A 24,129-nucleotide genomic window follows, 5' to 3' on the forward strand; every position below is an offset into this window, starting at 1 on the left:
TGCATTAAAGAAACCAAGAATGATGCTTTCAAAAATGACATGTAATGAAGCAGTGAACACAGAATAAGTAAAGCTCTGGAGGGAAAATGAAGGGGCTCCAGGATCAAATAGTTACTCATCTGGAAATACTGGGTCGACGACATGCAAGTGAAGAGAAATTTGTTTTTTCTTTGATCTCAGGCCGGTGTTTACATCATCTCAGAATAAAGATTCCAGTTGTCTGCCCTCAGGGACTCCTGTCTGGACCTGTCACATTTCAACTCCATTATGTCCAATGTATGTGACTATTGACTACTAGTATGTCTAATGGCTATGATATTATGAGCGTAATTCTAGCACATTTACAGAGGCTTTATCAGAGATTTGTACAAAGTAGAGAGAGTGGGCTGCATGGGGTTTGTGTGAACGGCCTTTGAACTCCATTCTCTCACAGTAGATGAACGGGAACCTGCCCGACATGTCACCTCCTCCTTCCCAGCTCTAGTGCACATCTGGTGTCTGATCAGAAGGATGCAACGTTCAGAATGTTTCACCTCACCTCTGACTACCTGTCCCCTCTCTTGCGCCTCCCCAGGTGCTGCTGTGGCCGTCTGATTGGTCAGCACGTTGGCCTGCCCCCCGGCATCTCCTCCAGTCAGAATGACAAGACGGAGCGTCTGGCTAAGAATGACAGCCTATCAGAGAAATGGTCAATCAGCAAACACACCCAGCTCAGCCCCACCGACGCCTTCGGAACCATCGAGTTCCAGGGAGGGGGCCACTCTAACAAAGCCATGGTGACCACTTTATACCTAGGGTTGAATGATATAACACATAAAGGGTGGATAGACAGATAAGGACATGTTTATATTACCATATAGATAGGGCCTATCCACATTACTGCAGACAAAGATATTGATGAGAGTAAACAATTCTTATTCCACTGAGGTCATATGTATGCAATCAAATGCATTGAACCGCTTTACTGTACTTAGCCTTTCACAAAATATCTCTCATTGTAATCTATATTACACGTTGATGTTATACCAAACAAATGACAGCTATTGGTTGTTTGTATGATCATTTGCAGTATGTGCGTGTGTCCTACGACACCAAGCCAGACCTCCTGCTGCACCTGATGACCAAGGAGTGGCAGCTGGACCTTCCCAAGCTGCTCATCTCGGTGCATGGGGGCCTGCAGAACTTTGAGTTGCAGCCCAAACTCAAACAGGTCTTTGGCAAGGGTCTCATCAAGGCTGCAATGACAACCGGAGCCTGGATCTTCACCGGCGGGGTCAACACAGGTGGGCTGGGTGGGTGGAGGCATGAAAAAGGCCCACTTAGTGGGCTAATAACAACCACGTGCTGTGACGTTGTTACCCATTAACCCTACGCTTCTGTTTATGACTGCTCTTGTGTTGTGTTGTGGGTGTGAAAAATCAATACTAGTGTTAGTAAAAAAAAAATATAAAAAAAAATGCTCAGCCTAACCTTGACCCTAGCCACAACATTACATTTGGGTTGAATCTGGTTCGCGGGTGGTAACCTCGAAGGGTTAGGTAACTGTATAGATGTAGGTCATAAACAGAAAGAAAAGAGAGAAACAGAGGGACAGAGGACAGAAAAAGAGTTGGGGAGATGGGAGGGTGAATAATTGACGGAGAGGAGGATTTCGGGGACAAAAGGAAGTGGACAGTGAGTGTCAGGTAGAGGGATGAAATGAGATTCCCCTCAGGTGTGACTGGGGGCAGAGGGAGAGAGATTGAGAGAGGGTGGTGGGGCTGAGATATACCTTTCTGTCACTCTGTCTCTGGGTGCGGTGTAAATGTTTTTATGTTTTCGTAGTCTGTGTATTATTTATCTAAGATTACTCTATGTATCAATCCTGACAGAATGGCCCTCTTTCTTCATCTCTCTTTCAAACACACGTACAACTCTCACTCACATGCATAATCTATTCTCTCTCGTCTCACACCCATACACACTTTCTCTCACACACTTTCTCTCTCTCTCTCTCTCTCTCTCTCTCTCTCTCTTTCTCTGTCTCTCTCACACACACACACACGCACGCACGCACGCACGCACACACACACACACACACACACACACACACACACACACACACACACACACACACACACACACACACACACACACACACACACTCAGGGGTGATCCGGCATGTGGGTGATGCGCTAAAGGACCATGCCTCTAAATCTCGGGGGAAGATCTGCACTATTGGCATCGCCCCCTGGGGCATCGTGGAGAACCAGGAGGACCTGGTGGGAAAAGATGTAAGTTACAGTGTATGTGTGTGGGGGCACGTGTGTGTTTGTGAGTCAAATCAAATGTATTTGTCACATGCTTCGTAAACAACAGTGACATGCTTACATACGGGCCCTTCCCAACAATGCAGAGAGAAATATTTAACACGAGGAATAAATATACAATGAGTAACAATAACTTGGCTATATACACTTTTAGAAAAAATGGTTCCAAAAGGGTTCTTCGGCTGTCCACATAGGAGAACCCTTTAATGATTCCCAATTAGAGGCAGCTGGTAATCGTTGTCTCTAATTGGGGATCATATTTAAGGAGCTGTTTTTCCCACCTGTGTTTATGGGATATTGTTTTGAGTTAGTGCATGTAGTAACTCTGTCTTTGGTTAGTTTCACTTTCTAATAAAATATGTGGAACTCAACATTCGCTGCGCCTTGGTCCAATATTTATTCCAGCGGGGGTGATCTAGTTTATTTATTTCTATTTGGTGTTCCAGTTTATTTTCTATGTTGGTGATTTGTATGATTCCCAATTAGAGGCAGCTGGTAAACGTTGTCTCTAATTGGGGATCACATTTAGGAGCTGTTTTTCCCACCTGTGTTTATGGGATATTGTTTTGAGTTAGTGCACATAGCAACTCTGTAGTCACGGTTCATTGTTAGTTTATTGTTTATTTGTTTTTGTCTTTGGTTAGTTTCACTTTCTAATAAAATATGTGGAACTCAACATTCGCTGCGCCTTGGTCCGATATTTATTCCAGCGAATGTGACATTAGGGTACCAGTACCGAGTCGATGTGCAGGAGTACGAGGTAATTGAGGTTGATATATACATATAGGTAGGGGTAAAGTGACTAGGCAACAGGATAGATAGTAAATACTAGCAGCAGACTTGGTGCATCAGTCCTGCTTGCCATTCGGTAGCAGAGAGAACAGTCCAGGACTTTGGTGGCTGGAGTCTTTGACAATCTTTAGGGCCTTCCTCTGACACCGCCTGATATAGAGGTCCTGGATGGCAGGGAGCTCGGCCCCAGTGATGTACTGGGCTGTAACCACTACCCTCTGTCGCGCCTTGCGGTTGGATGCCAAGCAGTTGCCATACCAAGCGGTGATGCAGCTTTTTGAGGATCTGAGGGCACATGCCAAATCTTTTCAGCCTCTTGGGCTGCCTCATCGCTGTCAGTGGTCAGGCCAGACACTGTTGTGTCGTCAGCAAACTTATTTATGGTGTTGGAGTCGTGCGCGGCCACGACTCCAACACTAGTTTATTATATTCAACTGCTGAGTAAACAAAATATGTTGATGAAAACTTTGTTGTGGTCCAACAGGTGGTCCGACCGTACCAGACCATGTCCAACCCACTGAGCAAGCTGACCGTGCTCAACAGCCTGCACTCCCACTTCATCCTGGCCGATAATGGGACCACAGGGAAGTACGGTGCTGAGGTCAAACTCCGCAGACAGCTGGAGAAACACATCTCCCTGCAGAAGATCAACACACGTAAGTGGAGCTCGCCACTGTCAATCAAACCAAAAGCCAATGACTGGCTGTAAAAAGAAAGGGAAATACCTGCACAGTGCACACTGTTCAAATGACAACCTCCTAACATTGCAGTATTTACTTCTGGGAGAGTGGCTAATTACATATTGTGCAGGTATTTCCCTTCACATCCCTTAAGTCATATACCGGCTGGATGTTGGTCACTGCTAAGAACCAATGACTGTCCAATCCTAGACCTCCATTGCTCTTACAGTGAAATTTGGTCATAGATCTCCAGTGAGATCATGGCATCATGATGAACATAACATTATTTAATGGCCCAATGTAATAACTAGATTGCAAATGAAGTCAAAACATACTGCGGGTTTACTCTGAATATTTACACTTTATCTGAGGTGTCCAGTGAGCAAGCTGTTCCTCGTTGTCATTGTGTATCGACACAAAACCACCCCTGTAAACATGCTGAGTGAACCAACAGTGCCTTTATCTCCAACTGATTGAATTGGGCCCCCGAAGTACTACCATTTTATCAGGTAGGTTAATTGAGTTCACATTTCTGTTTTAACAGAGACAATCTGGCCAATATTCCATGTTCATGGTAGGTAAGGCTGTCAGATTTAGCCCAAGGTGATTCTCCTCAAAAGGCTTTGAAACTGTCCCTCTCTCTCTCTGAGGTTTTTCCCTCAACCAAGTATTTAACCACCTGACACAGCTCATCATCGCCTCAACTGAAGCCAGTAATCCTCCCCTTCCACTCCCTCGTGTGTGTGTATGTGTGCACATGTGTGTGCACGTGTGTGTGTGTGTGTGTTTAAGAGAGAAATAGGTCTGAAAGGTTTTTTACTGATGCAGAGCTTGTGCATGTAATCAACACAGCCACTGCTGGCGATGAGAGCACAATGAATGATTTCAGATGCTAAGAATATATCTGTGTGTTAGTTATATATTGCACAACGGTATTATTCCTGAAGAAGGATTGTGTGCTCCTCTGTGTGAGGACCTTGTCACATCACATTTATCCTACTTCAATTTCCACTGTATCATGGAGCCTGATAGCCAAATTAATTTGCATAAACATAAAATGAATTATGTGCACATCTCGTTGCCTCCACTCTTGACATAGAGTGGAGGCAAGACCAGGAATGAACCTGCATCTGAAAACTGTTTCTTTCAGCTATAATTGATAGTATCTGTCTGCTAGTTTTATCAACAAATTGCCTTATTAATGATTTATTTAGGGTTTTTTACACCCTTTTTCGTGGTATACAATTGGTAGTTACAGTCTTGTCTCATCGTTGCAACTCCCTTATGGACTCGGGAGAGGCGAGGGTCGAGAGCCGTGCGTCCTCCGAAACACAACCCAACCAAGCCGCACTGCTTCTTGACACAATGCCCACTTAACCCAGAAGCCAGCTGCACCAATGTGTCAGAGGAAACACAGTACACATGGCGACCGTGTCAGCATGCACTGCGCCCAGCCTGCCACAGGAGTCACTAGTGCGCGACAAGAACATCCCTGACGGCCAAACCATCCCCTAACCCGGACGATGCTGGGGCAATTGTGCATGGATCTCCCGGTCGCGGCCGGCTGCGACAGAGCCTGGACTCGAAACCAGAATCTCTAGTGGCACAGCTAGTACTGCGATGCAGTGCCTTTGACCACTGCGCCACATGGGAGGCCCTATTCAAGTTTTTAACCTTTATTTAACTAGGCAATTAAGAACAAATTCTTATTTACAATGACGGCCGAAAAGTATTCTATGCTTATGAATAAACTGAAGCAAGAATTTATAGGCAATATTTCCCATTTTGGACAGTATACCTTATGGAAATAGGACTGCTATATCTCATCATCTCATGTCATTTCTGTCCATAACAGGGATTTGGTGCCCAGTAGGCCTATCCTGTTTGAGTGAACTGATACAATGGCTGACCTTTCTAATAATGTTGCACTAACGCTCAGGGCCTGTTTCCCGAAAGTTTCTGAAAGCTAAGTTCATCATGGATCTAACGTTTTTTGGAAACCGGCCCTGTCTGTTTGTACTGTCAGTCATCCAAACTCCTTCGTGCCCTCACCTTGCCTAATGACTCCATACATTCCCCTGTGTATAACTTCACATACCATGTCCTGTTACACTACAAACACTTATGCAATGTGATACTGTATTATTGGTATACACATAAATGTCTAAATGTTTCATATGTATATAAAAAAATAGAAAATGTTGTGAGCATTCAACCCTGACCTTTTGACTGCATCAGTGTTGTACTTTTTAAATATCCATCAGATACTGTAGAGTTTATGTAGCCCCTGTTTTTACCATCCAGTCAAACAGACAAAGCCGTAACCCTAGCCCACAGGCTGAGATTACACTCACAAATGGCAACTGTGAAGTCAACAGGAAGCAGGAAGAGGGAAGAGATGTGCCTTCTTTGTCCATCCTGTCATGTGACCTATGGGCTTCCCTTTGTCATCCTATGCCTGGGCTTATATAAAGGGGGCTGGGGAGGCAAAGGGACGCCCAGTCGTCATAACAGCATCTCAACCGACCATATATAGCGTAATTAACAACATCCTCAACCAACTCACCATCCCCAAATCAAGCAGTCCACAAACCATTCCAAACCAGAACAGTAACCATCACTACATTAACAGCATCTTTTTCATCCTCATTTAAAGCCTGGATGCATTTAATGAATTCAGTTGTTAGAAAAGCTTACTGCTGGTTTGTTGAGTGACACTGATAGTGCTCAAATCAAATCAACTTATAGCGCTGGAGACCTTACCGTGAAATGCTTACTTACATGCCCTTAACCAACAATGCAATTTTAAGAAAATAGAGTTAACAAAATATTTACTAAATAAACTAATGTAAAAAAAAATATATAACAATAACGAGGTTAACCACCAGGGTAGTGGTGCGCGGGTCAGCTGTTTGTTCCCCCGCACCCACCCGCTAATAACCCATCCGCAACCTCCCGACTGTATGTGATTAAGTGAATATCTGAGGCCTGCACACAATCCTAACCTGCAAATATAGAACATGCTCTTTAGGCTACAGTCAAAGACTGCAGAACAAACCATTTTGATAGGTTGTACAGATTTTTTTTTTGCCTGATTTTAGATACGTTTCTGCTTATAATTTCCAACATTTTGGTAGGCTATTTGTTAGTCAGCTTGTTTATAATTAGATACTTGTAGTTTCTCTTTGTTGCCCTAGAAGACAAAAGAAACTCAACAGAATAATGTAATAGATCGATAGAATGAATGCTTCAATCTAGTTGACATCGGTAAAGTTTCTCTGTCATCTTTCGCGGAGCAAAGACGTTTAGGGACTGGGGAGAATATAAATAAAGCAAACATGCCCAAATGACATCAGTTTGACCAGTTGTAAGGAAATAGAAAGTAGTGAAAATGATCCAATGTGTTTCTGACAAGGTTTCAGTTCGGCTTCGATACATATTTTATGTGGTTGAAAAACGTTCAGCTTTTATGATGCATTTATGATTTTTTATTTAATTTATTTATTTCACCTTTATTTAACCAGGTAGGCTAGTTGAGAACAAGTTCTCATTTGCAACTGCGACCTGGCCAAGATAAAGCGTAGCGATTCGACACATACAACAACACAGAGTTACACATTGAATAAACAAAACATACAGTCAATAATACAGTAGAACAAAAGAAAACAAAAAGTCTATATACAGTGAATGCAAATGAGGTAAGTTAAGGAAATAAATAGGCCATGGTGGTGAAGTAATTACAATATAGCAATTAAACACTGGAATGGTAGATCGGCAGAAGATGAATGTGCATGTAGAGATACTGGGGTGCAAAGGAGCTAAATAAATAAATACCAGTATGGGGATGAGGTAGGTAGATCGATGGGCTGTTTACAGATAGGCTAAGTACAGGTGCAGTGATCTGTAAACTGCTCTGACAGCTGGTGCTTAAAGCTAGTGAGGGAGATGTGAGTCTCCAGCTTCAGAGATTTTTGCAATTCGTTCCAGTCATGGGCAGCAGAGAACTGGAAGGAAAGACGACCAAAGGAGGAATTGGCTTTGGGGGTGACCAGTGAGATATACCTGCTGGAGCGCGTGCTACGAGTGGGTGCTGCTATGGTGACCAGCGAGATGAGATAAGGCGGGGCTTTACCTAGCAGAGACTTGTAGATAACCTGTAGCCAGTGGGTTTGGCGACAAGTATGAAGCGAGGGCCAACCAACGAGAGCGTACAGGTCACAATGATGATGATGAAGAAAGCACTTCTGCAGATGGTATCTAGTTGAGCATTGCATTCTCTCAAAATGGAATAATACATTATGGCCTTTCTCTTGCATTTCAAAGATGATGGTACAAAAAAACTACAAAAAACAGTTTGTTTTTCTTTGTATTTTCTTTTACCAGATCTAATGTGTTATATTTTCCTGCATTCATTTCATATTTCCACAAATGTCAAAGTGTTTCCTTTCAAATGGTATCAAGAATATGCATATCCTTGCTTCAATGCCTGAGCTACAGGCAGTTAGATTTTGGTATGTCATTTTTGGCGAAAATTTGAAAAAAAAGGGGCGGATCCTTAAGAGGTTTTTAAGCAAACCGGACAGAACGATTTTCTTGTTGTTTTAATATACTGATAGCCAGGGGCACAGTCCAACACTCAGACATCATTTACAAATGAAGCATTTGTGTTTAGTGAGTCTGCCAGATATGAGGCAGTAGGAATGACCGGGGATGTTTTCTTAATGTGTGTGAATTGGACCATTTTCCACAAGTACTTTTGTCTGCCAGAGAAAATGTAAGGAGTAAAAAGTACATTGTTTTGTTTAGGAATGTAGTGAAGTAAAAGTAATAGTTGTCAAAAATATAAATAGTAAAGTACAAATACCCCAAAAAACGACTTAACTAGTACTTTAAAGTATTTTTACTTAAGTACTTTATGCCACTGCACAAAACGTATAAACAAAAGGATTCACTGTGGAAGTTGATACATGTAGTCCCTTCATATACTGTATAGGGTATGCGCAGCACTTCGTTCAATTTATTGAATCAGTTATTGTTTTCTTGCTCAAACCGCGAGCAACACCTGTCAAACTCAGACGTTTCTCTCAAAACACAAGGATGTCGATTCGTACGGGACTAGGGTTATCAGAGGATTTATTCTGGTTAGTCAATGTCCAGATTTCACTTTCCATTTAATTCATCTAAACCGGTGTCTTCAGTTCCCTTGACATACCATAGGCCTATTTGAAGTCCCTTCTTGTGACTGTCAAATTCGTATAGCGCCTCACAATCATCACACATAACATAACACACACTACTATCATCCTCTTTTACCACCACTTTTATGGCCCTCCCTTCTCTTTATTTTCAACTCTTCTTTTGGCATCTTTTGTCTTTTTAAATAAACTTCCACAATGTCCTTTTTGCCTCTGAGGATTGATGTTAAGTTTTTCTGCCATTCCCAAAAGCATGATTAGTTGTGTATGCTATTTGGTGTGCATATCAGCCTAAAATAATGAACAAAAAACGTCAATGTAACCTACAGAAATTGCACAATAATTATACATTTATGTTTTTTAAGGTATTATTTTTCTTTATTCAACCCGGCCGCCATCCACCCGCCCTTCAGCCACACAATATTTAATGACCCTAAACCTGCCTGCTATGAATCAACCTGCGCATCACTATAGCAGGGTCATATTTATTAGCTCACAACGTAGCAAAACATATTGCGACAGAAAACAAAAATGAGCCTTTATGGGACAAGCTCCAATGGTACCTCCACGTTTCAGACAGTTTTCTTCCATTTTGTGCCTAATGAATACCACCCAGGGTTCTAGAAATTGACCATTTCTTTATTTTATTATCTGTCCACAGTCAATAAAGATGCACATATTACTGAACAAAAATATAAATGCAACATATGAAGCGTTGGTCCCATGATTCAAATCATGGGTTGTTCCCAGAAAAATCCCAGAACTTTTCCATACTCACAAAAAGCTTATTTCTCTAAAATGTTGTGCACAAATTAGTTTACATCCCTTTTATTCAGCATTTCTCCTTTGCCAAGATAGTCCTTCCACCTGACACGTGGGGCATGTCAAGAAGCTGATTAAACAACATTATCATTATCAGGTGCACCTTGTGCTGGGGACAATTAAAGGCCACTCTAAAATGTGCAGTTTTGTCACACAACACAATGCCACAGATGTCTCAAGTTTTCATGGAGCATGCAATTGGCATGCTGACTGCAGGAATGTCCACCAGAGCTGTTACCAGAGAATTGAATGTTAATTTCTCTACCATAAGTCGCCTCCAACGTCATTTTAGAGAATTTGGCAGTACGTCCAACTGGCCTCATAACCGCAGACCACAGGTAATCACGTCAGCCCAGGACCTCCACATCTAGCTTCTTCACCTGCGGGATCGTCTGAAACCAGCCACCCGGACAACTGATGAAACGGAAGAGTATTTCCATCTCTAATAAAGCCCCTTTGTGGGGGAAAACTAATTCTGATTGACTGGGCCTGGCTCCCCAGTGGGTGGGCCGATGCCCTCCCAGGCCCACCAATGGTTGAGCTCCTGCCCAGTCATGTGAAATCCAAAGATTAGGGCCTAATTTATTTATTTCAATTGAATGATTTCCTTATATGCACTGAAACTCAGTAAAATCGTTGAAATTTTTCCATGTTGGGTTTATATTTTTGTTCAGTATAAATGTCCCTCTCAGTAGGGTCCTCTGGGATGCGTCATGCCCTGAGGTTTCTCACAAAAAAAGAGGATAATGAAATAAGAGGAAAAATCATTTAGTTTGAATGGCCACATGTTGGAATGAAAGTGATACTTAGAAAAATCTGCCCCCAAGGTCCCATTGTACTGTATGTGCAAACCTGTGGTTGGTTACACAATACCTGTCAGGAACATTACTTCAAGACTAATACAATCAATATATATTGTCCTGGATATTAGTCATTTTTTACATTGTGTTTTGTGGACACAAGCACGAAACTATGTAAGGTCAGATCTAATGAATAAAATATTCTCCTAACATTTCTCCTATAGCTAAAACTAAAAAAGTAATTTTTCAGTGAGTACACCCTCCCACTCTATATTACATGCGGCTGTGTTGCCTCATGTGCTATTGTGACTGAGGATCGAGGTGACAGCTCGGCTCCAGCTGAGGGTAACAGAATAAATGGATAAAGACAGGGCTTTGGGTGAAGTGCTGTTTATGGTGGCTGTGGCCAACACAGTCACACGCCAGGTTGGATACATTCCTGTCTCCTCTTGGCACGGTCCAGCAGCTGGAGATATGCCTGAGCAGCTTCCTTCAAAACCAACGGTATCCTCCCATCTCAGCCATTGTCCTTCCCTTCTTCCTCTTGTCCTCAGTCTTTGGTCTTTCTCAGTGATAAAGTATGGATTATTCTTTTCAACATTATGTTACGAAACCAACTAGCCAGCCTACGAATAGGTACATGTTGCAGATTGTCCCTTTAAGATTAGAGAGATCCCTGTATAACCATACACAGGAATAGCTGATAGATCTTCTAGCCATAGTCATCCATCCCCCTGTCCTCTAGTCCTCTTAGATCATAGCCATAGTCATCCATCCCCCTGTCCTCTAGTCCTCTTAGATCATAGCCATGGTCATCCATCCTCCTGTCCTCTAGTCCTCTTAGATCATAGCCATAGTCATCCATCCCACTGTATTATTGTCCTCTTAGATCATAGCCATAGTCATCCATCCCCCTGTCCTCTAGTCCTCTTAGATCATAGCCATGGTCATCCATCCCCCTGTCCTCTAGTCCTCTTAGATCATAGCCATGGTCATCCATCCTCCTGTCCTCTAGTCCTCTTAGATCATAGCCATAGTCATCCATCCCACTGTATTATTGTCCTCTTAGATCATAGCCATGGTCATCCATCCCCCTGTCCTCTAGTCCTCTTAGATCATAGCCATGGTCATCCATCCCACTGTATTATTGTCCTCTTAGATCATAGCCATGGTCATCCATCCCCCTGTCCTCTAGTCCTCTTAGATCATAGCCATGGTCATCCATCCTCCTGTCCTCTAGTCCTCTTAGATCATAGCCATAGTCATCCATCCCACTGTATTATTGTCCTCTTAGATCATAGCCATAGTCATCCATGCCCCTGTCCTCTAGTCCTCTTAGATCATAGCCATAGTCATCCATGCCCCTGTCCTCTAGTCCTCTTAGATCATAGCCATGGTCATCCATCCCCCTGTCCTCTAGTCCTCTTACATCATAGCCATGGTCATCCATACCCCTGTCCTATAGTCAGCTTGTGGACTCATCCCTTATTTGTGCACTTGTCATATCCCCTTGTCCTCCCCTTTAAACAACTCATCCTCACACACCCTCGTTCCCATGTGTCAATGTCAGACGACTACAGGAATCCTTGAAGAACAGTGCTGTCTCTGTTCCCACCAGACTCCCATCTCTCCCCGTGGCACCAATTCAAACAGCCAGGCAGATAGAAGAGTGAGACAGCAGATGGCCTCAGGTGACGGTCATAGCTCTCTGCTGTGTGTGGTAATGCACTTCAGAGAGGGAAAGGGAATGAGAGCTGAAGTGGAAAGAGAGGCGATGAGGTTACCTTGAGGGGTCTCTTCTGAATAGGAGGATGAGAATATACGATATAATCTCTCGTCAGCACTAAGGTGTGGGTGTGTGTGTGTGTGTGTGTGTGTGTGTGGGGGGGGGGGGTTCTCTGTCTGTTTTTCGGTGTGGGGGGGTTATCTATACCATTTTTAATCACAGTCATATGTAAAGGATGAGAAATGGCCCATGCAGGAATTGGATTCTAATCAGATGCTATGAAGCCCTGACCTCAGCTGGGACCCACAGGACCAGTGTTTCCGCCACACTCATTTTGCTGTGGCGTTGGGCCAAGGGCAAAATCATTACCACCAGTGAAAAAAATAAGGAAGATTCAAACATATTTCTGCTGAGGCGCCCTTTGAAGCTGCTACTTTTCCTCTGCATAATAGCGATTTTAGCATGTAAATCTTGGTGCGGCAACTCAACCAATTTGTTTTAGATGCATGCCAGCAAAAAAACATAACACTAAACTGCATTTTTTTAAACCACAGCTTATATGGCTGACTTGCGTAAGTAAATGTGGTTTCTACTGACTCTGTCGATTTGTGTAACTTGATAAGAACCACATTCTTCTTCATTAGTAAGGAATGCTGACATGAATTTTGACTTTTGAACCATACACAAACATCATTACATTTATGTTCAGTAAATTCATCATGTTTGTTCTTATATAATCAACACTTAGCTGTAAGTATAAGCAAGTGCAAGCTAACAAGCTGTGATGAGTTGTGACTATTTGTTCAGCACTTTCAAAATGGACACTGACATCAATTCAGATAGATGTAAGTTCAGATCAATTCAGCAAGATGTTGAGGCCATAACTTTACTATTCTTTGAGGAGAAAGAGAGACAGAGACAGACAGACAGAGAGACAGGCAGAGAGAGAGAGAGTTAGCCTACCATGTGATGTATTTACTAGGCCGATGTGGTCTAAAAAGGAAGCAAAATTAAATCACGAGGATCCACTTTTATAGACAATATACCGATGCACAGACAGCGCATTGCACAAACAAAACAACTCTCGCAATATCAAGTGGAATTACATGTGTCTATTACCCTACTGCAATTTATAAAATATATAAAAGAGACTGTCACCGGCAAACATGGTTACAGACTCAACAACATGGAGAAAAGCACATGAGCTAATTATAATACACAAAGTTAGCAAAACAATGAAATGCAGAATTCCAACTTTGCCTAAGATGGTGAATAAGATACTAATGAGATAGACCTATATAAGCGATATATTGTAACAATTGAGATTTACAAACAATGGCATAAGGTATCGATGAGCGGATAGGAGGCAAGCCATAATTTCGATTAAGACATTAAGCTACATTTGAAATGCACAGCGACAGACTTACAGCATTCTCCCTGTACACCAAGTCAGAACCGTAGGATAAATAACGGGGGCATATAATGAAGTCTCTTACAATATTCAATGATGACATTTCTCTAAAATAGGCTATATGTGCACCTCTAAGTCAGAACAGTAGGCTAAGTTCTGAGGGGGAGATGGATCAATTTCTTAGGGTGAGACACATGGGCTACTAACAGCTTACTGCACAACATACACTTAGTATTACTTTCTTAGCTAAAGTATACAGTATCTCCCTGGTTTATTACATTTACACTTCCGGCGCAGACAGAGATGGCCGCCTCGCTTCAAGTTCATAGGAAACTATGCAGTATTTTGTTTTTTTTGTGTGTTATTTCTTACATTGTTACCCCAGGAAATATTAGGTTTCATTACATACAGTCGGGAGGAACTATTGGACATAAGAGAAACGTCAACTCACCAACATTACGACCAGGAATACGACTTTCCCGAAGCGGATCCCCTATTTGGTCCACCACCCAGGACAATGGATCGGATCCCAGCCGGCGACCCAAAACCACGGCCGCAGAAGGGGGAGACGGAGCGGTCTTCTGGTCAGGCTCCGTAGACGGGCACATCGAGCAACGCTCCCGAGCATACTACTCGCCAATGTCCAGTCTCTTGACAACAAGGTAGACGAAATCCGAGCAAGGGTTGCCTTCCAGAGAGACATTAGAGATTGTAACGTTCTTTGTTTCATGGAAACATGACTCACTCGGGATACGTCATCAGACTCGGTACAGCCACCTGGCTTCTTCACGCATCGCGCAGACAGAAACAAACATATTTCTGGTAAGAAGAAGGGCGGGGGTGTATGCCTTATGATTAATGAGACGTGTTGTGATCAGAACAGCATACAGGAACTCAAGTCCTTTTGTTCACCTGACCTAGAATTCCTTAGAATCAAATGCCGACCGCATTATCTACCAAGCAGACACATCAACGGCCCTGAAAGAACTTCATTTGACTCTATGTAAACTGGAAACTACATATTCTGAGGCTGAATTTATTGTTGCTGGGTATTTTAACAAGGCTAATCTGAAAACAAGGCTCCCTAAATGTTATCAGCATATCGAATGCGCGACCCGGGCTGGCAAAACCCTGGATCATTGTTATTCTAACTTCCGCGAAGCATATAAAGCCCTCCCCCGCCCTCCTTTCGGAAAATCTGACCATGACTCCATTATGTTGCACCCAGCCTATAAACAGAAACTAAAACAGGAAGCGCCCGGGTCTGTTCAACGCTGGTCCGACCAATCGAATTCCAACCTTCAAGATTGCTACGATCACGTGGACTGGGATATGTTCGCATAGCGTTGGACAATAACATTGATGAATACGCTGATTCCGTGAGCGAGTTTATTAGCAAGTTCATCAGGACAGCAGACTTGAATAGGGAGAGATTGAATATGTTAGTAAACTGCGCATGCTCTGAGGACGTGGCTAGGGATGTCGTCTGTGCCGGAAGCCTTGCGTGGGTTAACACGTTTAAATGTTTTACTCACGTCGAGAAGGAGAGCCCACAGTTCTTGGTACCGTGTCGCATTCGTGGCACTGTGTTGTCCTCAAAGCAGGCCAATAAGGTGTTTAGCTTGTCTGGAAGCAAGACGTTGGTGTCTGTGACGTGGTTGGTTTTCCTTTTGAAGTCCATGATTGTCTGTAGACCCTGCCACATACGTCTTGTGTCTGAGCCATTGAATTGCGACTCCACTTTGTCTCTATACTGACATTTTGCCTGTTTAATTGCCTTACAGAGAGAATAACTACACTGCCATATTCCCAGTCACCTTGACATGGTTAAATGCAGTGTTTCGTGCTTTCAGTTTTGCGCGAATGCTGCTATCTATCCACGGTTTCTGGTTAGGGTAGGTTTTAATAGTCATAGTGGGTATAACGTTTCCTATACAGTTCCTGATAAACTCAGTCACCGTATCCTTATTTTCGTCAATGTTATTCTCGGAGGCTACCCTGATCAAAACAATCTTGAAGCGTGGATTCCCATTGATTAGTCCAGTATTGAATAGTCCTTAGCACGGGTACTTCCTGTTTGCCTTTCTGCCTATAGGAAGGGAGGAGCAAAATGGAGTCGTGAGGGAGGGTGGGCCGAGGAGGGCCTTGTAGGCATCCCGGAAGTTGGAGTAGCAGTGGTCGAGTGTTTTAGCAGCGCGACTACTGCAGTCAGTATTTGGATAGAACTTTAATAATGTTTTCCTCATTTGCTTTGTTAAAATCCCCAGTTTGCATATAGTCCAGTGAAGTTCTTTGAGGGCCGTCATGGTATCGGCTTGGGGGAATATACACGGCTGTGACTATAACCGAAGAAAATTATCTTGGGAGGTAACACAGTCGGCATTTGATTGTGAGGTATTCTAGGTCGGGGTAACTCGCCCTCAGCTTTTATCCAGAGACGGAACATTAGCGAGTAATATACTCGGAAGAGGTGGGCGGTGTGCAGGTCTCCTGAGTCGGACTAGAAGTCCACTCCGTGTACCTCTTCCCTGCCGGCGATGTTTTGGGTCAGCCTCTGGAATCAGTTCAATTCCCCAGGGGAGTACAAACAAAGGATCCAATTCGGGGAAGTTGTATTCCTGGTTGTAACTAGTCAAAATATCACATTTGGGATCTGTTTGGTCTCTGGCTAATGATTAGCCCAATAGGGTAAATGTAGATAAGCAACTCCATGCTTCAGCCTATTTATTTGCACTTTGCTGCATCAGTTGGGCTACAGGTGCCAATGTTTATTGCTAATAGCATATCTGATAATATGGACCATGCATAGGCTATGGACCTTGCACAGTCCTTCTACATAAGAAGTCTAGGAGGGACCCCCCATTCAGCCCCCTCCACAACCTTTCCCCCCCACTGCTACACATTTTTTCCAGAGGAAACACTGCACAGGACTGATGAATTATTAAAAGGGAGGGACAGTAGAGGAAGTGATGATTGGAGTGGTTAGAACAGTGGACTTAAACTCAGTTACTGGAGGGACTGGATATTCAACCCAGCACTAACACAACCCATATAACTAATCAACCAATCATCATCTTTAATAGACAACTTCTTTGATTCGTTCCATGTGGTATGCTAGTGCTGGAACAAAATCATGCGTACTGGCCTGGCAGGTAATTGAGTTTGATAGCACAGGGTTAGGGAGAGGTGAGTGAACGATCGCCTGTCGCCTGTCATGGTGGAATTGCCGTGCTTGAGAGAGAGAGAGAGAGATATACTGTCAACTCTGAGACAGCCAGGTAAATCAGTAGGGAAGCTGCTGTGTACCATGTATTGGGGAGTAGTGAACTACATGTAGGTCAACTAGTAATTTAACTGCATTTAGCTTTATCTTGGTGGTAGTTTAAATAAATTCTAACATGGGAAGTATTTTTAGTACTTAATTACTTTTTAAATATGTACAGTAGTTGTGTGGCTAACTATTATGACTTTTTTGCTCAAATAAAAAATGGGTGAAGTAGGCAATAATCGGCATCAGACTAATTATTACTTGAAACATAGTTTTTGTGTTTAATAGACTAAATACATGTTGCAATTTGTAGTCTATCACATTTCAGATTTACGTATGATAAACTTTCACAAAGTAGTTTTTAGTTAAGTACAGTAAACTATATTTTTCTTAAGGGTAGCTTTAGTGAAGTAATTGGTAGCTTGTTAAGTATATTTTCAGAGTTGCTTCCCCAATATTTATAATGGGTGTCATTTTCCAGTAGACAATGTCCCACAATCTGGTGTTCTAGCGATTAGTGCCACCACCTCCACTAACAGCCATACCTGTGTTGGCTTGGGTTCAAATTAATTCTGTAGCCCTTTGACACCCTCACCCATCTTATCCCTATTCCTCTGAAAGTGTCCCCCAACCCAACTAATTATCTTATCTCAACTGCAGCGCCTACCCAACGCAAAAATAGAAACGAATGGATTATATTCAGAAGAGAACAGAAGAACAAGGAAAGTCAAAGTGTGACAGAGACATAACTAATCGAAATGGAGCGGTGGCGTTGTAGAATCGGCCCTTTACATCTGCCTCTGACCTTCTCTTCTCTACCTTTCATGTCTTAATACTTTCACAGCTCCAATTTGCCAGTCCACTCTGGGGAAATAGGTGCTAGCGAGTGCAGTGTGGATGCCGAGGGAAGGCCTAGATGTGTGAAAACGACCCACATAGAGAAACCTCCTCCAGCCTTGCTAATGTTTCTCTGGGTGAGTCAACGGCTCCATAATGAGGTCCGTTTAATCATGTTACATGTGTCCCCCTCACAACCCTCCCCCCTCTCTCCCGGACTAAAGATAGATATTGGGGGCTGGTGAGGCTCGCACTTTTCCTCTCCTCCTCCCCTCTTCCGGGCTGTCTCTCTCTCTTTCTCTTTCACTCTCTCTCTCTCAAGAGCTGTGAGCAGGGGCCATAGACGTCAGAGAGAGAGGGAAGACAGTAGATACATAGAGGTGGGTGTGTGGAGAGTGTTCAAAGAGAGGAAGGGATCGATCTGCTCCAGTTACGAGCTACTCTGACCTATCACTAGTAAAGCCTCCACTAATCTGATACGGAAAACCCCAAACGATTTCTCTTATATAAACCGGATGGTAGTGAACATGTGATTTATTATCCATTATTGATGGGGTACTGGCATTTGTAATGGAATCTATTCAATGTCCGGTTCTAAATGCCCTGGTGTTATTTCATCAACATGACTGTGAGCTGTTGTGGAAACTTGATCAGGGGGGGTAGTGAAATACAGTGTGGGCTGACAATGACTCGTCTTGCAAAGCACAACGTTCCACTCCATAGACTCGAGAGTAATCTCGTCCAAAAAATGGATTCCATCTCCCCATACAGCTATGGCAGATTTGTTCTTTTTTTAAATTATTTAGCATTTGGTCCATTTTGTAAGGCTATTTTCAAATATTTTCAACCCTACACAGCAAAGAGCACAAAGCTAACTTTTTATCTGTTTCCAATGTGACGTGATTTAAGAATGAATGCTCAATCTGAGGTCCCCACTCTACCTGAGAGACCATAGATATTCATATAATAACAATATAACATGGTCATTTAGCAGACCGCTTTTATCTAAAGCAACTTGCAGAACTGTCAGCATTGCCAGTTACACAAATCTTGCTCTATCCCTCAGACATATGAACTGGCTTTAAGACCACACGTACTGTGAGTGCAGTCTAGTCCTGCTCTTTGATTGTGTTGTGTAATGTGGCATATGCAGGTACCACGCTCTAGTGATGGGCGGGTTGACTCATATCCCTCAGTCCCCGCAGCTATATCCGCAGTTGGGTTAGTGTTACGGCTTTCTTCCGTCGAAGGAGAGTCGGACCAAAATGCTGCGTGTTTAGTTCGATACATCTTTAATAAGGAAAACCACGAACAATACAAAAACAAGAAACGGAACGTGAAAACCTAGACAGCCTGTCTGGTGAAATAACTAACACACTGAGACAGGAACAATCACCCACAAAACACACAGTCAAACCCAGGCTACCTAAATATGGTTCCCAATCAGAGACAACGAGAATCACCTGACTCTGATTGAGAACTACCTCAGGCAGCCATAGACTATGCTAGACACCCCTACTCAGCCACAATCCCAATACCTACTAAAATATATAAACACAAAATACTAAGACCAGGGCGTGACAGTTAGGGTCACAAAATATTGTGTGGATGGCGGGTGGGTGTGTTGAATAAAGAGAAAACAATACCTTAAAAAAATCCATAAATGTATAATTCTTGGCTACATAGGTTTATCTTTCATTATTTTAGGTTACTTGGCATTGGTGCGTAAGCCTAAGATTCAGGGCCTAAATCTATGTGTGCCAAATAGCCTACATACCAATCACCAAATGCTGGGATCAGGCAGATAAGGTTATCGTCGATCCACTGTGGCAGAAAGGACAATGTCGGGGTTTAATTCAAAAAGAGAAAAGCTGTGAAAATAAAGAGGAGGGAGGGCCAGAAAAGTCATGTTTGGTGAAGTGGTAAAAGAGGATGAGGGCAGTGCCGACTATGTTATGTGTGATGATTGTGAGGCGCTATACAAATTTGACAGTCTCAAGACGGGAACTTCAAATAGGCCTATGGCATGTCAAGGGAACTGTAGCCTATTGTTCAGATGGGTTATAACCTCTCACATAGCCTTAAAGTTGCAATATTTTACTTTTTGGGCTACTAACAAAATTCACATAGAAATGGGAGTTATAGATCTATCATTCTCATTGAAAGCAAGTCTGAGATGTGGTAGATCTGTTCTATGTGGCTATTTCTGTGCTTCCCGTTCATACGTTTCGCTTTTGCATCTTTGACTTTTGGTGTTGTACACCAGCATCAAACAGCTGAAATCACAATATTTTGGGTTATTGAAAATATATTTCACAGCGGTTCAGATGGTACAATGATTCTCTACATATACAGAAATTATACAAACTATTAGAATGTTAGCAACTAAGAAATTGCATAGCAATTTCTGCATATTGCACCTTCAATATTTACTCCTGCAGAATTTAGCATTTCTTGCTGGTAAATGATACAACAAATTGTAGGCTACTGTACATTTTGACTCAGGAACAGAAGGGGAGGAATATGAGTTATTTCTTTCAGCATCTTGAGGGAATGTGAATGCGCAGTTAGATACCATATGTAGAGGGGCTATATTTATCAGTATCATAAAAGCTGATATTATTTCAACCATATAAATTATGCATCCAAGCCGAACTGAAATCTTATCCGAAACATTTTGAGTCATTTTCTCACTGCTTTCTATTTCCTTACAACTGGTCAAACTGATGTCATTTGGACATTTTGCACAGAAAATCTTTCCTGTTATCTTTAGAGTTATTGCATTTTCTCCCTAACATCTTTTCTCCACAAAAGAAGTAGAGATGACAGAAAACTTTCCCGATGTCAACTAGATTGAAGCATTCAATTTTATAACTTGCACTTAATGTGGGAAAAACGAAATATGTTGTTCTCAAATTCTAGCAAAAATAATAATATAATCAGGTGGACTACATATGTATTAATTCAATGGTTGTCCCATCGATCGGGTTCCCACCGAGAAATATGTGGGCTTTGGGATTGACAAAGATTTAGCATAAACAAAAACATACTGATGAGCTAGTTAAACGCTATATTAAGATTTAAAATGGGCTTATTTTTTTTTTTACAGATCTTGCTTCTCCCTAAACAGCAGGAAGCAGATTGTACAGTCAACTTTTCTGCCAGTACTTCACTATGGTGAAACAATTTACCAGAATGCAGCAGCCACTGCTCTTAAACCCATGGATGCTGTCTACCATAGTGCCCTTCACTTTATCACATGTGACAGTTTTAATACTCATCACTGCATCCTGTCTCAAAAGGTTGGCTGGTCCTCATTGAATTCCCGGAGATCACTTCATTATTCCCTTTTTGTTTACAAAGCTCTACTATACAAGCTTCTGACTTCACTTCGTTGTTGAAGTATAAAAACATGATTTACCAAACCCATTCACAGAGTTGGTTAACTCTTGAGGTTCCTTGGGTCTCTACTGAATTAGGTAAATCTGCTTTTAGTTTTAATGCGCCTCACTGCCGGGACAATTTATAGAACTCATTACAATTAGATGTTCTGGTGCCGCTCGGGCAGTTCAGAGTTTTGATTGAGGACCTAGTAGCAGAGGAATGTAACTGTTTTTGGTAAATGTTGTTTTCTATTGATTGCTGTTTTATTTGACATTATATTAGAAGGGCACAAGGTGAGACCCAGATGCAGACACAGGAGGCAGATGGTTAGAGTTCAAGATGTTTATTAACAATCCAAAAGGGGTAGGCAAGAGAATGGTCGTGGACAGGCAAAAGGTCAAAACCAGTTCAGAGTTCCAGAGGTACAGAATGGCAGGCAGGCTCGAGGTCAGGGCAGGCAGAATGGTCAGGCAGGCTCGAAGTCAGGGCAGGCAGAATGGTCAGGCAGGCTCGAGGTCAGGGCAGGCAGAATGGTCAGACAGGCTCGAGGTCAGGGCAGGCAGAATGGTCAGGCAGGCTCGAGGTCAGGGCAGGCAGAATGGTCAGGCAGGCTCGAGGTCAGGGCAGGCAGAATGGTCAGGCAGGCTCGAGGTCAGGGCAGGCAGAATGGTCAGGCAGGCTCGAGGTCAGGGCAGGCAGAATGGTCAGGCAGGCTCGAGGTCAGGGCAGGCAGAATGGTCAGGCAGGCTCGAGGTCAGGGCAGGCAGAATGGTCAGGCAGGCTCGAGGTCAGGGCAGGCAGAATGGTCAGGCAGGCTCAAGGTCAGGGCAGGCAGAATGGTCAGGCAGGCTCGAGGTCAGGGCAGGCAGAATGGTCAGGCAGGCTCGAGGTCAGGGCAGGCAGAATGGTCAGGCAGGCTCGAGGTTAGGGCAGGCAGATTGACTTACAAATAGCCTACCAAAAGGTTGGAAATTAGAAGCAGAAGCATTTCTAAATCTCTTGACTGTAGCACATCTTCTATATTAGTGGGTTAGGGTCATGTGCTGGCCTCAGAGTTTCACTTTATCAAGTATATTGGGGTGGTTGCGGATGGGTTATTAGCAATTGCAGACGGGTGCGGGTGAACAAACAGCTGACCCGCACTCACCACCCCCATGCACTCTCTTTCTCTCAGTCTAGCCAATTAGCAACGACACAGCTGTGCTTTCCCTTCCTCATCTGCACGCTGGCGTCTTTCAATTGGAGCGTAATACCTTCAGGTTCTGGAGATGACCGCCAAAGCAAAGCAGCCATTATTGTGACACATGCAGAGGTGAAGACTAACAGAAGAAGTCAAGTAAAACCGATATGAAAAGAGAAGACTATCACTCCTCTGTTCTTATTCTCCTCTGTCTGACAGTGTGCTGGTGTTCTGGGCTTTGAAGTAGACAAGGCCCTAAAATAGGTCCTTCTTTATGTAACTGTGCCTGTAGCAAGCGAGACACAATGATGGCACGTGTGTGAGCGGGCCCTGAGTCTTTGGCCCACCTATCCCCAGTGAAATTATGAAGGCTAGGATGGGAGGGAGGATCTGGCAGGACACAGCTTTTAAATTTGAGTCAAAACACTGATGGGTGGCAGCCAAATGAGAGATAGAGAGAGTGACAGAGAGGGAGAAAGAGAGAGAGGGAGAAAGAGAGAGAGAGAGAGAGAGTGACAGAGAGCAAGTGAGAGAGCAAGTTAGAGAGAAAGGGGGGGAGAGAGAGAGAGAGAGAGAGAGAGAGAGAGAGAGAGAGAGAGAGGGTGTAAGAGTGGGTGGGAGTGGGAGAGAGGGAGAGACAGTGATGGAGGGAGAGAGAGAAGGAGAGAGTGACAGAGAGAGAGAGAGTAAGAGTGGGTGGGAGTGGGAGTGGGAGAGAGGGAGAGACAGTGACGGAGAGTAGGTTGGAGCGAGAGAAAGAGAGTGGGAGACAGAGACTGAAAGAGAGAAGCAGTGACAAAGGAACTGGGCGTCCTTGTGAGGGTTTGGTACTGTAGGGCTGCATCCTTTCTCTTTCCATGTCCATTATCCCAGGCAGGCCTGTGTGTGAGCACCAGAATCCACCTGTTAATTACCTCTAATGACTGTTAATAGCTTCTGATTAGCCAGCATGAGGCTGTCCCTCTGTGCAGCAGGAGGGTGCTCGCTCCAGGGCTTCTATGCGGCTCAGTGTGGATCTGTGCTTTCGTTAACTTCTCAGAAAAACACAGCGAAATAGGAAACTCTCTCAGAATCAAGACACACCAGTGTGCTGCCGACTGCCGACTATTTTTAACATGTGTGTCCCAGATTTGTCTGTTGGTAGCAGTTCTATTTTAATTGAGAGGTGAGATACAGGGGCACTTGTTGAATCGGGGAACAGCACGCAACATGGACCCCGTTGAAATGTTGTCAGTCATACCTCTCTCTTCTCCCCTTCCTCCCCTTTCTCTCTCTCTCTCTCTCTCTCTCTCGCTCTCTCTATCACTCTCTCTCTACCCCGCCCTTCCTCTCCCCTCTCTCTGTAGGTATTGGTCAGGGAGTGCCGGTGGTGGCTCTGATAGTGGAGGGGGGTCCTAATGTGATCTCCATCGTGTTGGAGTACCTGAGGGACACTCCGCCTGTCCCCGTGGTGGTGTGTGACGGGAGCGGGCGTGCCTCAGACATCCTGGCATTTGGACACAAGTACTCCGAGGAGGGAGGGTACGTGTCACATATCAGATACACAGGTTTGCTACTGTATTGCCGGGGATGCAGAAACCGTTCCAAATATCTGTATAGTAAGATGCATTTTTAGTATTTCCCAAATACAGTCCTAATACTTATGCTAAATGTTAATACTTCAATTTTAAAACCTGAATTTAAGTTTTGGCTCCAGGTCTCTTTTACACTTTTACATCCTTCTCC

The 24,129-nt window shown here is 43.4% G+C and overlaps 1 protein-coding gene across 2 annotated transcripts in view; it reads left to right on the forward strand.

The window, feature by feature from the left end:
* The window catches only part of LOC109871557 (transient receptor potential cation channel subfamily M member 3), a 175,342-nt gene that overhangs the window by 77,897 nt on the left and 73,316 nt on the right, over positions 1–24,129 (forward strand). For both annotated transcript variants that reach the window (XM_031818559.1, XM_031818570.1), the window contains exons 3-7: positions 575–776; positions 1,070–1,283; positions 2,149–2,273; positions 3,586–3,757; positions 23,751–23,925. In XM_031818559.1, the coding sequence (XP_031674419.1) occupies positions 575–776; positions 1,070–1,283; positions 2,149–2,273; positions 3,586–3,757; positions 23,751–23,925 (888 nt within the window). The remainder of the gene's footprint in view (positions 1–574; positions 777–1,069; positions 1,284–2,148; positions 2,274–3,585; positions 3,758–23,750; positions 23,926–24,129) is intronic.

Source organism: Oncorhynchus kisutch, linkage group LG3, assembly GCF_002021735.2.
Source record: "Oncorhynchus kisutch isolate 150728-3 linkage group LG3, Okis_V2, whole genome shotgun sequence".
Classification (NCBI taxonomy): domain Eukaryota; kingdom Metazoa; phylum Chordata; class Actinopteri; order Salmoniformes; family Salmonidae; genus Oncorhynchus; species Oncorhynchus kisutch.